The 14,808-nt window shown below is 41.3% G+C and overlaps 1 protein-coding gene across 1 annotated transcript in view; it reads right to left on the bottom strand.

The window, feature by feature from the left end:
- Top1 (DNA topoisomerase I) overlaps window positions 1–14,808 on the bottom strand; it is a 103,016-nt gene that overhangs the window by 20,922 nt on the left and 67,286 nt on the right. Inside the window, exons 8-9 of the mRNA XM_004669284.2 lie at window positions 13,560–13,663; window positions 2,519–2,634 (exon numbers count right to left, since the gene is read on the bottom strand). Of these exons, the coding sequence (XP_004669341.1) occupies window positions 2,519–2,634; window positions 13,560–13,663 (220 nt within the window). The remainder of the gene's footprint in view (window positions 1–2,518; window positions 2,635–13,559; window positions 13,664–14,808) is intronic.

The following is a 14,808-nucleotide window of genomic DNA, read 5'->3' as shown; positions in this document are numbered from 1 at the left end:
TCACAATGAAAACCACTGACTTCAAGAAAATCTGGATGAGGCCTAGGTCTTGTGTACGTTACTAAATAAAAACAGTAAAAGGCAAGTACTTGGGATTTGAATCTACCTTTCCCAGAAAATACAGTGCTCTTGGAGCCAATTTCCATCTTTTCTTGAAAACGTAACTTTACAATACCATATGTAACCAATCCATGTCATAATAACATTCAGCTATAATTTAAATGAAACTAAACGTAATTCCACTGCCTTAAAATTACACAGATACTAGAACTTCAGCTAAACATCACACATTCATTACAGAACTCTAAAACTTAACTAAAACCCAATTCATTGCAAAATTCAGAACACATCTCATGTCATGACAGCTGGAAGGTTACCATTCCTGACAATAGGAATGCAGGGAATGCATCACAAACTCATGACACTGTCTTTTTACCAGCTACAACAGAAGAGTTCAATAGGCGATGCAGCTCCCCTTCAGCTTCCTTTGGAAAGACACTTCAGGGAAGATAAGCTAGATTTGGAGGTTTCCTGCTTTTTTTCTAGGACTCCCCACATTCAGATCTGAACTAGAGTTGCCAGTAAAAACTGTAACATGCTTCACATATTAAGATGTGGTGATGCGGACCTGTAATCTCAGCACTCTGGAAGCTGAGGCAGGAGGATCATGTGTTTGAAAACACCCTAGGCTATAGCTACAAAGTAAGATCAGTCTCAAAACATAAAAAAGAAAAAAAAAGTAAGTTAAATGGCAAGAGGAATGAAAGCTTGCTGGGCATGGTAACGCATCCTTTAATCCCAACACTTGGAAGACAGAGGTACAAGGATTGCCATGAGTTCAAGGCCACCAAGAAACTACATAGTGAATTCCAGGTCAACCTGATCTAGAGTGAGACCCTACCTCGAAACCTCCCTCCAACCCCCCACCAAGAAAGAATGTAAGCTGTTATTTTGTCATAAACTAAACATTTAACAATATATTTTAAAAACAATCTTTGGACTATTTTATTGACTTTTGTCCCAATGAAGGAAGCTACGGGTTTTATCTTTGTTTGAAAGAGATGCAGCATCAGCACATACTGCATTGAAGTTGGGGAAAGGTGACCTGTAGGTTCCTGCAAGGTGACAGAGGCTGAGCACCAGAACAAGAAAGTGGAGTCGCGGCTGAAACTCAGGATCCTCAGCAAAGACAACAACTCAGTGCTGCAGCCACTTATATCACACCTGCCCGGCCATTTCTACAGGAATCTCATAAACTAGGTAGCATTATCCATCTGGACTGGAAGTCAAATGTTCTCTTGACTTACTGAAGAGTGGGAGCTTATACAAACAACAGGAAGGCATCCCAGAGGAAGACCACCTGAGAAATGCTAGATAGATCCCTGGAGATCCTATAGTAGAGGACTACAGAAAAAATGGGATCAGTGAACTGGCCCAAAGAGAAACCCCAAGACTATAGAACCTAGCTTTCCCTGTCAATAACTTTTAACCTCCTAAGTGAGACTTTTCAAGCTTTATCACAGTATTTTTAATAATTTTGGGAGTGAAATAAAGTTTCATGTTGTGGGGTCATGGTAGCACTCAAAAGTTTTTGCTTTATAGCATCCAGATTTCAAATGTGAGATGCTAAGCCTGTCCAGTCCTGCTCCCACAAGCATGGCCCTACTGCCACTGATGGAAAGCAAAGAGATGTCCCTAAGCTCTCAGAGTGCTTACCACCAGTACTTCTCAACAACTTTTCTGCCCAGTGTTTCTCAATGTTTGGTCAGTAAGCCCTTGGCTCAGAGGCACCCAGGTTTATTGCACACCTAGTAAATGGGCCCAAATGCAATCTGGTGATTTCATGAGTATATAGGGTTTGAGGAACACTGCCCCAGCCATTTATGGATAGAACGCTTGGGACATCCATCATACTGTCTGCCACACTGAATGTGCAGGAAGCATGTGAAAGATTACTCTCAATTCCTTCAACACACAGACAGAAATACAAAGGGAATAGAGATGGAAGGTTCTAAGAGACCCAGGCAGAACGTTTCTTTCAAGCTCATATGTCAAAGAAACAGTGTTATACTATGTAGAGTGAACAATACATTCGATGATCCCAGCTTAGTGGTTGATAACAGACAAATCTTTAGCAAAATACAATTTCTTGGCTACAACAAAATGCTATTAAGCAAGAGAGGGTTTTCTAACAACCTCACTGCCCAGAACAGCACTCTAAAAATGAAGTTCAGATAAAAAACTTCAGCCTGCAGAGTCTAGACCATGGGCTGTAAACCATGCAGATGGACTATTTTTGGATTATGTAGATAGGACATTATGCCATGGTACTTTTTCAGCAGCAAATGGGCCTTTAACAAACACTTAATGCTCCTTTCCCCAAGCCACATAATGACAGTAAAACAAAGTGTGATAAATAGAAAGGTCTATCCAGTGTAGGATCCTTCTTCATTTTCTATCCCTAAATAGAAGCAGGCTCCTCTTGGCCAAGAATCAAGACAACCTTGGAACAACTCACCATCATAGTAAAACTTGACACTCTCCGGAAGAGGCTCATATGGTGGAGCAAAGACAGGCCCTTTATGTTCTAGGAATTTCCACTTGATGCCTTCAGGATAGCGCTCTTCTTCCCACCTTTCAAAGACAAGGCACAACCTCATTTAGTGATCACCTTGCCTAAAATAAAGACCACCTATTAAATACCAAAATAATCATCCAGTCAACTGTCAGTACTCATTCAAGGCCTGGATCAAAATAACCAGTGCCTCACTAAAAATGCCAGAGTCACAAGTGTGAGAGAATAAACAGGTGAATGGAGGAAATACACAACAGCAGTTCTGGTCAAAGATACTAGGTATTAAAGACCATCACTCAAAGAGCTCAGCAGTTTATGGAAATGAAAACAGCTGTACTACCACAATGCCCTAACCAGTGTGCTGCAATGATATACAAGACAGGGGTGGTATTAGGCTGTTGCTGTGTAGAAAAATGGCTCCTGATAGTGGAGAAACCAGATAAAAAGTCAGGGGGAAATGGTCCTATGAGAAAGTACAAAATGTAACAGAAAGACCAGGAAATACAGTTCAATCAGGGCATACTAAGCTTAAAGCATTTCAAAATTACCAGTACTGTCTGACAGAATAATCTAAATCAATCTAATGATAAACACCTTTCTAAATTCTTTATTTAAAAGATGATCAAACACACAGGAAGGCAATAATACAATGACCCCCACCATGTACATACAAATAGGTGCTAAAACTTTGCTAACATTTTCAGTTTTGACAGAAACATTTCATAGTGAATTATAACTATGATACTTCAGTAATAAATATTTCAGGAAGTATCTGAATAAAAATGGCATCTTCACATGTAATGATAACCACTATTGTCACATCTAACAGAATCAACAGTTTTCTAATATCGTTTTAGTATTCAGTTTGTCTATAAAGTCTCCAGTGATCCAGCATGTATTGTATAGATCAACATCTAAGGACCACACAATGCAACTGATATATCTGTTACCAAAGCCTTTTCTTCGATGCAAAAAGAAGATGTCATCACCCCCCCCCCATTGTCTTTAAAAATAAAAAGGGAAGCCGGGGCAGTGGCGCATGCTTTTAATCCCAGCACTTGGGAGGATCACCATGAGTTCGAGGTCACCCTCAGACTACATAGTGAATTCCAGGCCAGCCTTGGCTAGAGTTTGACCTTACCTCAAAAAACCAATATAAATAAATAAAAAGGAATTTGCTAAAATCCACCTGACATAAAGATAAATTTTAAACAACACAAGATTTAATCTTTACTACTACTACTAGGGGGGACCATTCTCTCTCTATCCCAAATAAACAAAATATATTTTAAAAAATGTTTAAAAATATGTATGACTCAAACAAGGCTCAAGTCATTGCACACTGTCAAGTGATTTTCAATAAGAGTAGTTAAGATTAGTTAATCATTAAAGACTAGCTTTTGGGCTGGGCGTGGTGGCACATACCTTTAAGCCCAGCACTTGGGAAGCAGAGGTGAGAGGACTGCTGTGAGTTCACCCTGAAACTTCATAGTGAATTCCAGGTCAGCCTGGGCTATGGTTAGAGTGAGACCCTACCTCAAAAAACCAAAAAAATATATATGTATGTATGTATGTATGTATAGCTTTTAATGGGCTGGGGAGATAGCTTAGTGGTTAAGGAGCATTTGCCTGCCTACAAAGCCTAAAGACCCATGTTCACCTCTCCAAGTCCCAGGTAAACCAGACACTAGGTGACACAAGTGTGCAAGGTCGCACATGCACAACAGGTGTTGCACATGCATGGAGTTTCATTACAGTGGCTAGAGGCCCTGGTGTGCCAATTCATTCTCTCTCTCTCTCTCGCTCTCATAAACAGAAAAAGGGAAGAAAAAAAAAGGCAAAAGGAGGGCTGGAGATATGGGTCAGCAGTTAAAGTGTTTGCCTGTGAAGCGTAAGAACATAGACTGAATTTCCCAGAACCCATGTAAGCCAGATGCATAAGGTGGCATATGAGTCTGGACTTCATTTGCAGTGGCTGGAGGCCATGGTGCACCCATTCCCTCTATCTGCCTCTTTCTCTCTCCAATAAACAGTTTTTCCAAAAAACATACTGGAATTGGCACAAGATTGGCAATGGGCACTTAGCTTGCACTACATATAAAACCTCAACCAAAATGAACCAAAACCCTAAAGATCTCAATGTAAAAGCTGAATCTGTAAGACATTTAGATAATAACAGAGGAGAGTGCTAGGGAAACGGCTCAGCTGTTACAGGTGCTGGTCCAGGTTTGACTTCGCAGCACCCACATGAAGACAGATGCAGAAAGTGACACATGCATCTGGAATTCATTTATGGTGGCAAGAGACCCTGGTGCATACTTTTTCTCTCTCCCTCTCCCCCCATAAAAATAAATAACAGAAAAGGAGAAAGGTTTTCACCAATATTGGACTTAGCAATAGTGTCTTAGGCATGATACCAAAAGTAAAAACAGCAAAAAGAACAATGATTTGCACTATGTCAAAATTAAGAGTATCTGGGCTGGAGAGATGGCTTAGCAGTTAGGCGCTTGCCTGTGAAGCCTAAGGACCCTGGTTTGAGGCTCGGTTGCCCAGGTCCCACGTTAGCCAGATGCACAAGGGGGCGCACGTGTCTGGAGTTCGTTTGCAAAGGCTGGAAGCCCTGGCGCACCCATTCTCTCTCTCCCTCTATCTGTCTTTCTCTCTGTGTCTGTCGCTCTCAAATAAATAAAATTTTAAAAAAATAAGAGTATCTGTTTATCAAAAGACATATTCAATAAGCCAGGCATGGTGGCTCACGCCTTTAATCCCAGCACTTGGGAGGCAGAGGTAGGAGGATCGCCATGAGTTCAAGGACACCCTGAGACTACATAGTGAATTCCAGGTCATCCTGAGCTAGAGTGAGACCCTACCTCTAAAAACAAAACAAAAAAAACAAAACAAAACAAAAAAACATATTCAAGAGCCAGGCATCGTGGTGCACACCTTTAATACCAGCACTTGGGAGGCAGAGGTGGAAGGATTGTAATGAGTTCAAGGCTACCTGACACTGCATAGTGAATTCCAGGTCAGCCTGGGCTAGAGCAAAACCCTACTATGAAAAACTAAAAACAAACAAACAAACAAAAAAAGACATAAGATAATATTTGAAAACAATTCTGGTAAGTGGTTAATACTACACGCAGAACTCTTTATGGGATACAATAACATTCATCTATAGTTCCAGCAATACAAGAGGCTGAGACAGAACAATACTTGAGACACGAATTCAAGGAAAGCCTAGGTCCCGTTTCTTTCTTTCTTTCTTTTTTTTTTTTTTTAATGCTTTTATTTACTTACTTGCAAGCAGGAGAGAGACAGCCAGAGAGAGAATGGGCACACCAGGACCTCGAGCCACTGCAAAGGAACTCCAGATACATGTGCCTCTTTGTGTATCTGGCTTTATGTGGGTATTGGGAATTTTGTAGGCAAGTGCCTTAACTGCTGAGCCATCTCTCTAGCCCAGGACCTGTTTTTTAAAGCAAAACAAAACCCAAGGAACAAGAATCTCAACCTGAAATACCACTCACTTGGGAGGAGAAGTAGGAGGGCCACTGTGAGCTTAAAACCAGACTGGGATACAGATTAAGAACTTGTTGGCTCTCACCTGATTTAAGCACTTGGGAGGCCACAGGAGGAGGAGCAGCATGAGTTCCAGACCAGCCTGGGACTACAGAGTGAATGCCAGCTCATCTGGAGCTGAAAGTGGTAGCACATGCCTTTAATCCCAGCACTCAGGAAGCAAAGGTAGGAGGATTGCTATGACTTTGAGGGAGTGCTAGGTCAGCCTGGGCTAGAGTGAGATCCTACCTATGAAAAAAAATACCTTGGGGGCTGGAGAGATGGCTCAGCAGTTAAGCGCTTGCCTGTGAAGCCTAAGGACCCTGGTTCAAGGCTCGGTTCCCCAGGTCCCACGTTAGCCAGATGCACAAGGGGGCGCACGCATCTGGAGTTCGTTTGCAGAGGCTGGAAGCCCTGGCGCGCCCATTCTCTCTCTCTCTCTCTCTTTCTCTCTGTGTCTGTCACTCTCAAATAAATAAATAAATAATTTTAAAAAAATACCTTGGGCTGAGGATACAGCTCAGTTGGCAGAATGATTGCTTACCTAGTAGGCATGAAATCCCAGGTTCAATATTCATCACTGCATAAATCTGGGAGGGGTGACACATTCCTCTAATCCTAGCACTCAGGAGGTGTAGACAGGCAGATCACAAGTTCAAGGTGATCCCTGGCTATATAGAGAGTTTGAGGCCAGCACAGGCTACATGTCTTGGACATGATATGTGACCACCTCCACAAAATCAAACCTGCATTAAAAAAATAAACTGGACTCCAGAGATGGCTCAGCAGTTAAGGGACTTTCCTGCAAACCCCAATGACCTAGGCTTGGTTTCTCAGTACTCACGTAATGCCAGATGCATAAAACGGTACGTGCATATGGAGTTTGTTTGCAGCAACTAAAAGGCCCTGGGTTCACCCACCTTTCCCTCTCTCTATTTCCTTATAAATAAATAATATTTTTTAAAAAACCTACATTTTTCTAAAACATACAAGAACCTGAAAAAAAGTTCAACATTACGAATTGTTAGGAAAATGCAAATCAAAGACTCCTAAGTGAAATCTGGCTTACAATCCAATACTGCAGTACTATTAGCAAGGCTTGACAGGTAAAAACAACCCAAGTGGCTATCAGAGAAGACTGGGTAGACAAATGTTCTAAGCATGCACAATGAAAGTTACCCTAAAAAGGAAAAACTTCTGACACATGCTAAAACATGTGAGTCTTGAGCATAAGGTATGCCAAATGGACAAACACCATTTCATTCACTTATATGGGCACCTAGAACAGTCGGATTCAGAGAAAGTAGAATAGTGATTACCAGGGGCTGAGGGCAGTTAGGACTTAATATTTACAGTGTACAAAGTTTTAGTTTGATCAGAAGAGAATTATGAAGATGGCAATCCACATTCAACAATATAAAAATACTACCACAAAAGTAATACATTATAAATAATTAAGCTGGTATGTTTTGCTTTATTTTCATGAAGCAGGGTTTCACCCAACCCAGAGTGGCCTCAAACTTAAAGGAACCCTCCTACATCCGACTCTAAAGTGCTGGGGTGATAAGTGTGACTATGTGTTTTTTAAAACCACATTTAAATTAACATTTTTTGAAGTAAATACATAAGCATTTTCAAAAAGTAAAGATTTAGAAGGGGACCCTCAGGGGAATGAGACAGCAGGGGGAGGACACATGTTAGCCTGATGGGAATATGACCACTTTGCAATACATCTGTGGTAGTTTGAATGCATAGCCCCATAGACTCAGACTTTTTTAATAAGTTAATTTTTACTTATTTATTTGAGACAAGGGGAGGGGGGCAAGGGGGGGGGAGAGCACAGCAGGGCCTAGAGCCACTGCAAACTAACTCCAGAAACATGTGCCACCATATGCATCTGGCTTATGTGGGACCTAGAGAATTGAACCTGGGTCCTTAGGCTTTGCAGGCAAGCATCTTAATTGCTAAGCCATCTCTCCAGCCCTTGTTGTTTTTGTGAGGTAGGGTCTTACTCTAGCCTAGGCTGACTTGGTACTCACACTGAGTTCCACAGGCTGTCCAGGAACACACAAGTGGTCTACCTACCTCTGCCTCCCAAGTACTGGAGTTAAGGTGTGGCTTGACTGAGGCACTTTGTTTGTTTGTTTGTTTTTTTGAGGTAGGGTTTCACTGTAGCTCAGGCTCTCCTGGAATTTACTATATAGTCTCAGGGTGGCCTTGAAACTCACGGTGATCCTCCTACCTCTGCCTCTGGAGTGCTGGGATTAAAGGCGTGCCTACCACGCCTGGCTGACGCAGGCATTTTTGATTAAGACCAAGCTTGCAACTTGAGTCTATAGCAGGCAGAGCCTACCTGTTGTGGCAATCACAGAATTAGTGTAGAGGGATTCCCAATCCTAATCCTCGTCATCAATTCCAGTATTTCTAAATTAGGATCACAAACTGTTTTTATACAATTCTTTTAACTTCAACATGGTTTACCTTCAAGACCTGTAGTAACTTCTTGACCATTTAAGCAAATTAAGGGAATCAAAGAGTCACTGAATACTAAACCCCAGTTCAAATAGTAAGATAGGACATATATTGCAATAAGCCAATGCTACTGAACTGACAATTATTATTCCTGTTTAAATTAAAAAAAAAAAAATCACACAATGCTGGACTTTTAGGCCTCTCATCAATGTTTTTTATTACCCACCAGAGAAACAGATTAAGAAAAGCATGCATATAAGACATCAAAATGTCTTCTCTGTGGATAGCTAGTTCAGAAGCTCCTTAACTTAGGCATAATTTTATACCACAACTTGCTTGAAATGTGACAAAGTAAAAAAACGCTAGGAAGGAACATGGGGTAAAAGTAAACCCATAGGGTTTGAAATCAAGTTCCTATAGTTAACAAACACTTCGCAATACACTGTAAACTTTTTTTTTTTTGGGGGGGGAGCAGTTTCAAGGTAGGGTCTGACTCTAGCCCCAGACTGACCTGGAATTCACTATGTCCTCTCAGGCTGGAATCAAACTCACAGCAATCCTCCTACTTCAGCCTGGGATTACAAAGTATATTGCAAGTTAGCCTAAGCTAAGGTGAGAAACTACCTCAAAAAAAAAAAAAAGAGTAAGAAAAGAAAAGGAAGAAAGGAAAGAAAAGAAAGAAGACAGAAGGAGGGAAGAAGGAAGGAAAGAAAGGAGCAAAGGAGGGAGGGAGCTCACTTGCTACATCTTTCTGGAAGTGAATCTCTACAATTACAAGAAGATTCAAGTGAGGGCAGTTTTTATGAGTCTTGGTCTTTCAACCCAAATTCCTTGTAACTCTCAACTTTCAACATTTTCCCTTTACTAAGAGACTTAAAACTCCATTTCAAGTCACATCCAGCAACAGCAATAAACTAGCCAGTTTCCAAGTGTTTTGGTAAAGAATCATGTGTTTAGAATTACCTTGGGACTTGGTTCCAGAGGGGTAAGCCCTGACATTGTTACACAGAGCTGAAACCCTACGCAGCTATAATAGGTTTCTGCTAAAACCAGGGTCATCTAGGTTAAATACATTTCCATGAATGGGTCACTGCTGCCACTTGTAACATTGTTTCTGGAAAAGATGATATGGCAAAGAACCAGATTCCAGGACCATTTTCACATTCCCACAATTACTAAACAGTGGAGATATGAACCAGGGAAGTTTCCCCATGCCTCTCACCAGGACAGACATATCTCTCTCTAGTCTTTGGAGGAAAGCAAGTTTTGTTATGCTGGTAAAGTATAGGGGAATGGAAAAAATGAGAGTACTTATCACTTAAGCTCTCCAACCTGGCTCCTATTTGTGACTTCAGAGAGGGCGGTGGGTGGCCTACAACAGGCAGCCTATAGCTATCAATAAGGAAGCCATTCATTATCATTCTCCATTTTTAAAACCTTACAGTGTGCCATTAGTACTGTGATTGAGAAGAATGCACACAGAATGGGCGAACAGACGTGACAAGAGCAAGCATAAAGCTGGAGCAAGTAACTGTGCATCTTAAAACCAATCATTTTCTAAAAACTAGGTAGTTCCCCTTTAAACCCAATCACAAAGCCCTAGTCTCCCAGAATTAATGTGTGACAGCAACGATAAGATTTTCAACCACAAAACTAAAGTCAGGGTTACAGAAAGTGAGTCAGCGGTTAAGAGCGCTTGCAGTCAAAGCATGAAGGGCTCTCTGGCTAGAGACCACCAAGTTCAATAGCCCAATGCATATGGTTGTGGCCATGTATATCTGTAACCATACTCTGGTGAAGGGTGGAGACTGGGGAATCATTGGCGCACAATGATGGACAGCAGCTCTGGGCTGAGGAAGACTGTCTCAATCAATATGCTAATGATGGATAAGAGGCCACCTATGTTCTTCTCTGACCTCCTCACACATGCGTAGGGCACAAGCACCCCCCCCCATAATATACCACACATGTATTACACACACACACACAAGCACACAAAAAATTAGGTTAATAAACTCGTCAAAGACACCTAATGTTGCACACATAGCTTGTACCAGGGTAAGAGTACATTTACCTTGGACTCCCAACAGTCAAAGTTCCAAAAGGACAGGGGAGCCAGCAGAAAGTTCCTAATGACAAGAGAACCCAACACATATTTACTGGGTACCCACCAGAGAAAGAAGATAGAACAGAGAAGTGCTTACTAATTTACCATTCTCATGACTCCCAATAATAAACACTCATATACACAATGCATTATTTTAAAATACTGTTTTAGTAAAAGATACAAAAACACTTCACTATTCAATGAACAAACTCTGGGAAAGATCAATGCTAATATAAAATAAGATCCCAAAGGGAGAAAATATTCTTTTCTGTGTCACTATGACCCCTGGGAAGGCCTCAGGCTCCTCTACTCAGGGATTGTCTACACTTCCTCCTTTTGACCTCAGAGAGCACACCAACATCCAGGTGGTGGGTGCCACTGTGCAGACATTTGTGCTTTGCTGCTCCAAGCTACCTCCCTGGGCACGGGCACTGCTATTTCTACTTCCTCGATGGGAACATCACTGTTCTAAATTATAATAGCACAAAGTAAATGCACATAAGTGGGTATGAGAACCACATACTTAATCATGACTAGTGGTTATTTCTCTGTGAAAAGAAGCCTGGAATGGGGAAAAGAGAAAGGTAGACTATTTTTTTCCTAACTCACTCATCTCTGGATCACTTACAATTTTTCAACAAAACTTCAAGCATTACTGGTATTATAATAATACAAATTGTAAGAAAAATAGGCATTAAAATATGTGAGGAGTGGTCTGGGAAGAAGGCTCGGCAGGATAGGGCACTTGCTGCAAGCATGAAGATTTGAGAGGGCCTGAACAAGCTGAGGGCTCCAGGGAACCTAAAACCACTGCAGAACATGTAAGCAGCTGGACATGGTTAGACACATCAATAACCCTCGTCTTGCAGAGAGCAGAGAATTGCTGAGACTGACGAACGGCAAAACAGGAATTCAATAAGGGACTCTATTGCAAGGAAAAACAAACAAATGAGTGGTGGAGACACCCAGTGTTCTCCTCCCATTATTGCAGCAAGTGAAGGCACAGGGCAATGCATCAGTGCATGAACTGCACACGCCACACACAGCACGGTACACACACCACACCACAGATACTACACATATACACACAGGGCAACGCATCAGTGTATGAACTGCACACGCCACACACAGCACGGTATACACACCACACCACAGATACTACACATATACACACAGGGCAACGCATCAGTGCATGAACTGCACATGCCACACACAGCATGGTACACACACCACACCATAGATACTACACATATACATACAGGGCAATGCATCAGTGCATGAACTGCACATGCCACAAAGCACGGTATACACACCACACCATAGATACTACACATATACACACAGGGCAACGCATCAGTGCATGAACTGCACATGCCACACACAGCACGGTACACACACCACACCATAGATACTACACATATACATACAGGGCAATGCATCAGTGCATGAACTGCACATGCCACACACAGCACGGTACACACACCACACCATAGATACTACACATACGTAAAAGTTCCAGATTAAAGGGCATTCTTGGTCTCAAAAGAAGTACCCAAATAAGCAACAGAGGACACCCAGACTTCTCCACTGGCTTCCACATGCAAGCACACAGTTGTGCATGCATGCACACACAGCACAAGTTACACTAGTGCAGTAAGTGGGTATCCCAAATCCTAGAGTCTAGTGTATTTCTCCAAGGTGACTTGTCATTGTTCAACTTCATTCTACAGACTGACGACATCTTCACTCCCACAGCCAGTCTTTCTCTCTCTCAGGCACAGAACAAATAACAAAAAAGTCCAACATGGTAGTTTTAACGTTGGACAAGTTTAGATTTAGAAAATTTCTATTTTGATGTATCAAACATATAAGCAACAATGCTATGGCTCATGATATATTGTATCTAAATTACTAATTACACAGATTCTCTTGTGGAGATTTTTTTTTGCTGTTGTCTTAACAAAAACATTTTCCCAGCATGATATATGGAACCCTATATTGTATTAAATGCATTTCCAATACCAATAAACTAGGGTTTATTGGAGCTAGAGAGATGGCTTAGTGGTTAAGATACTTGCCTACAAAGCCAAAGGACCCAGGTTTAATTCCCCAGGACCGACGTAAGCCAGGTGCACAACAGGGTACATCAGTCTAGAGTTCCTTACAGAGGCTAAAGGCCCTGGTGCACCCATTCTTTCTCTCCATCTGCCTCTCTGTGTCCTTCTTTCAAATAAATAAAAATATATTTTAAAAAATAATGAATGGTACATTTCAAAAGCTATAGAAATGTATGAGAATTCTTCCCATAAAGATAGAATGCTTCATGTAATAGTTATGTTTAAATTGATTTAGGCATTATACAATAAATATGTGTATTATGACATTATTTTTGTCTTCATGAAACAGTTAAAAAAATAAATCTCCAAAATGGCTGGGCATGGTGACATACACTTTTAATCGCAGCACTTGGAACACTGAAGCAGAAGGACGGCTGTAAGTTCAAGGCCACCCTGATACTACAAAGTGAATTCCAGGTCAGCATGGACTAGAGTGAGATACTACTTCGAACCACCCCCTCCTAAAAAATCTTAACTTCAGTGGAATAAGCTAATGATAATAAGTAAATGTATTTCCACACTTCGGCTACTACTTTGGCCGATTCTGTTCAAAGGATGGAAATCAGTCTTAAGATCCAGTAGGTTAGAGCTAAGCCCTTGAAACTTATTTCAGCTGTTGTTCTAGACATTATTTTAAATGTCTTCCCCATGTCAGGTAGTTAGCCTCAATAACCCCCAGTACTGCATAATTAGGCTGTGACAGGAGCACCTAACCCAGCAGAGATGTTACCATTTCCACTTCTGCTCCTCTTCTTTCTTTGGCTTTTTTTTCTTATCTGGCTCAGGAACTTTTTTATCTTTATCTTTATTCTTCAGTTTTTTCAATTTACCATCCTAAAAGAAACAGTGAGAAAGCATTTAAATACAGGCTAATCATACTTCTAGGGGCAGTTTGGGGGTATATTAGGAAGATAAGCTATAAACACAGAACACTGGAGAGATAAACTTTTATGCATATCCTTTTTATACACAACTTTTATACATATATCCCAGAAGAATCTAGGAAAGCATTGCAAGAAAGACTAAGCCAAGGGTTATTTCCTTCACTTAATTTTAAATCTAATAATCCTTAATTCTCTTCAAATATAACCAAATGAGTACAGAAAGCATGCAGTTGACATTTAGTACTTGTATTGAAAAGAAATGGTCTGATTCAGACGTTCTTCCACTGACATAAAATATATGAAGGTCTGAAAACCAATGGTGATTTCTTTTTTTTTTTATTTTTTTTTTAAATATATTTTTTTAATTTTTTACTTATTCATTTGAGAGCGACAGACACAGAGAGAAAGACAGATAGAGGGAGAGAGAGAGAACGGGCTTCCAGCCTCTGCAAACGAACTCCAGACGCGTGCGCCCCCTTGTGCATCTGACTAACGTGGGACCTGGGGAACCGAGCCTCGAACCGGGGTCCTTAGGCTTCACAGGCAAGCACTTAACCGCTAAGCCATCTCTCCAGCCCCCAATGGTGATTTCTATGTTGCTATCTTTTGGATGGCTCGTCTGTCAACTGTGAATGTATGGATGCTAATCACAGTGGCATGATAAATGTCAGAGACATATGGTCCACAGCCCCTAATCCCAGCACTCAAGACGCTGATTGGGGAGTGGAGAGACTGAGGTGTTACTAAAACTGAGCTTGCAACTTCAGCCTCTATCAGATCCTTGCTGTAGGAAGTGTGTTACTAACGGCAGATCTGAATCCAACCCTACTAGGTGTGTTCAGAGCATTGTGCTCCACCAGTTTGTGCTCACTTGCTGCAGTGCTATCTCTGCTTACATCTATGATAAGCAGCTTCTTCTGCAACTGATGGTGTTCCCCTGGAATTTGTAAGCCTGTAATAAACATTCATGCCATAAGCTGTGCTAGTTGGATGTTTGTCCCAGAAATGTGAAGTTGAGTGCAACAGATAGAGATCACTGAGTTCAGTGCCAGTGTTGGCAACACAGCAAGGCCCAGGCCAGTCGGGCTATATTTC

This window comes from Jaculus jaculus, chromosome 8 (genome assembly GCF_020740685.1).
Source record: "Jaculus jaculus isolate mJacJac1 chromosome 8, mJacJac1.mat.Y.cur, whole genome shotgun sequence".
Lineage (NCBI taxonomy): Eukaryota > Metazoa > Chordata > Mammalia > Rodentia > Dipodidae > Jaculus > Jaculus jaculus.
Note: the sequence above shows the minus strand (reverse complement) of the source record. Positions and strands in the feature narration are given on the sequence as shown.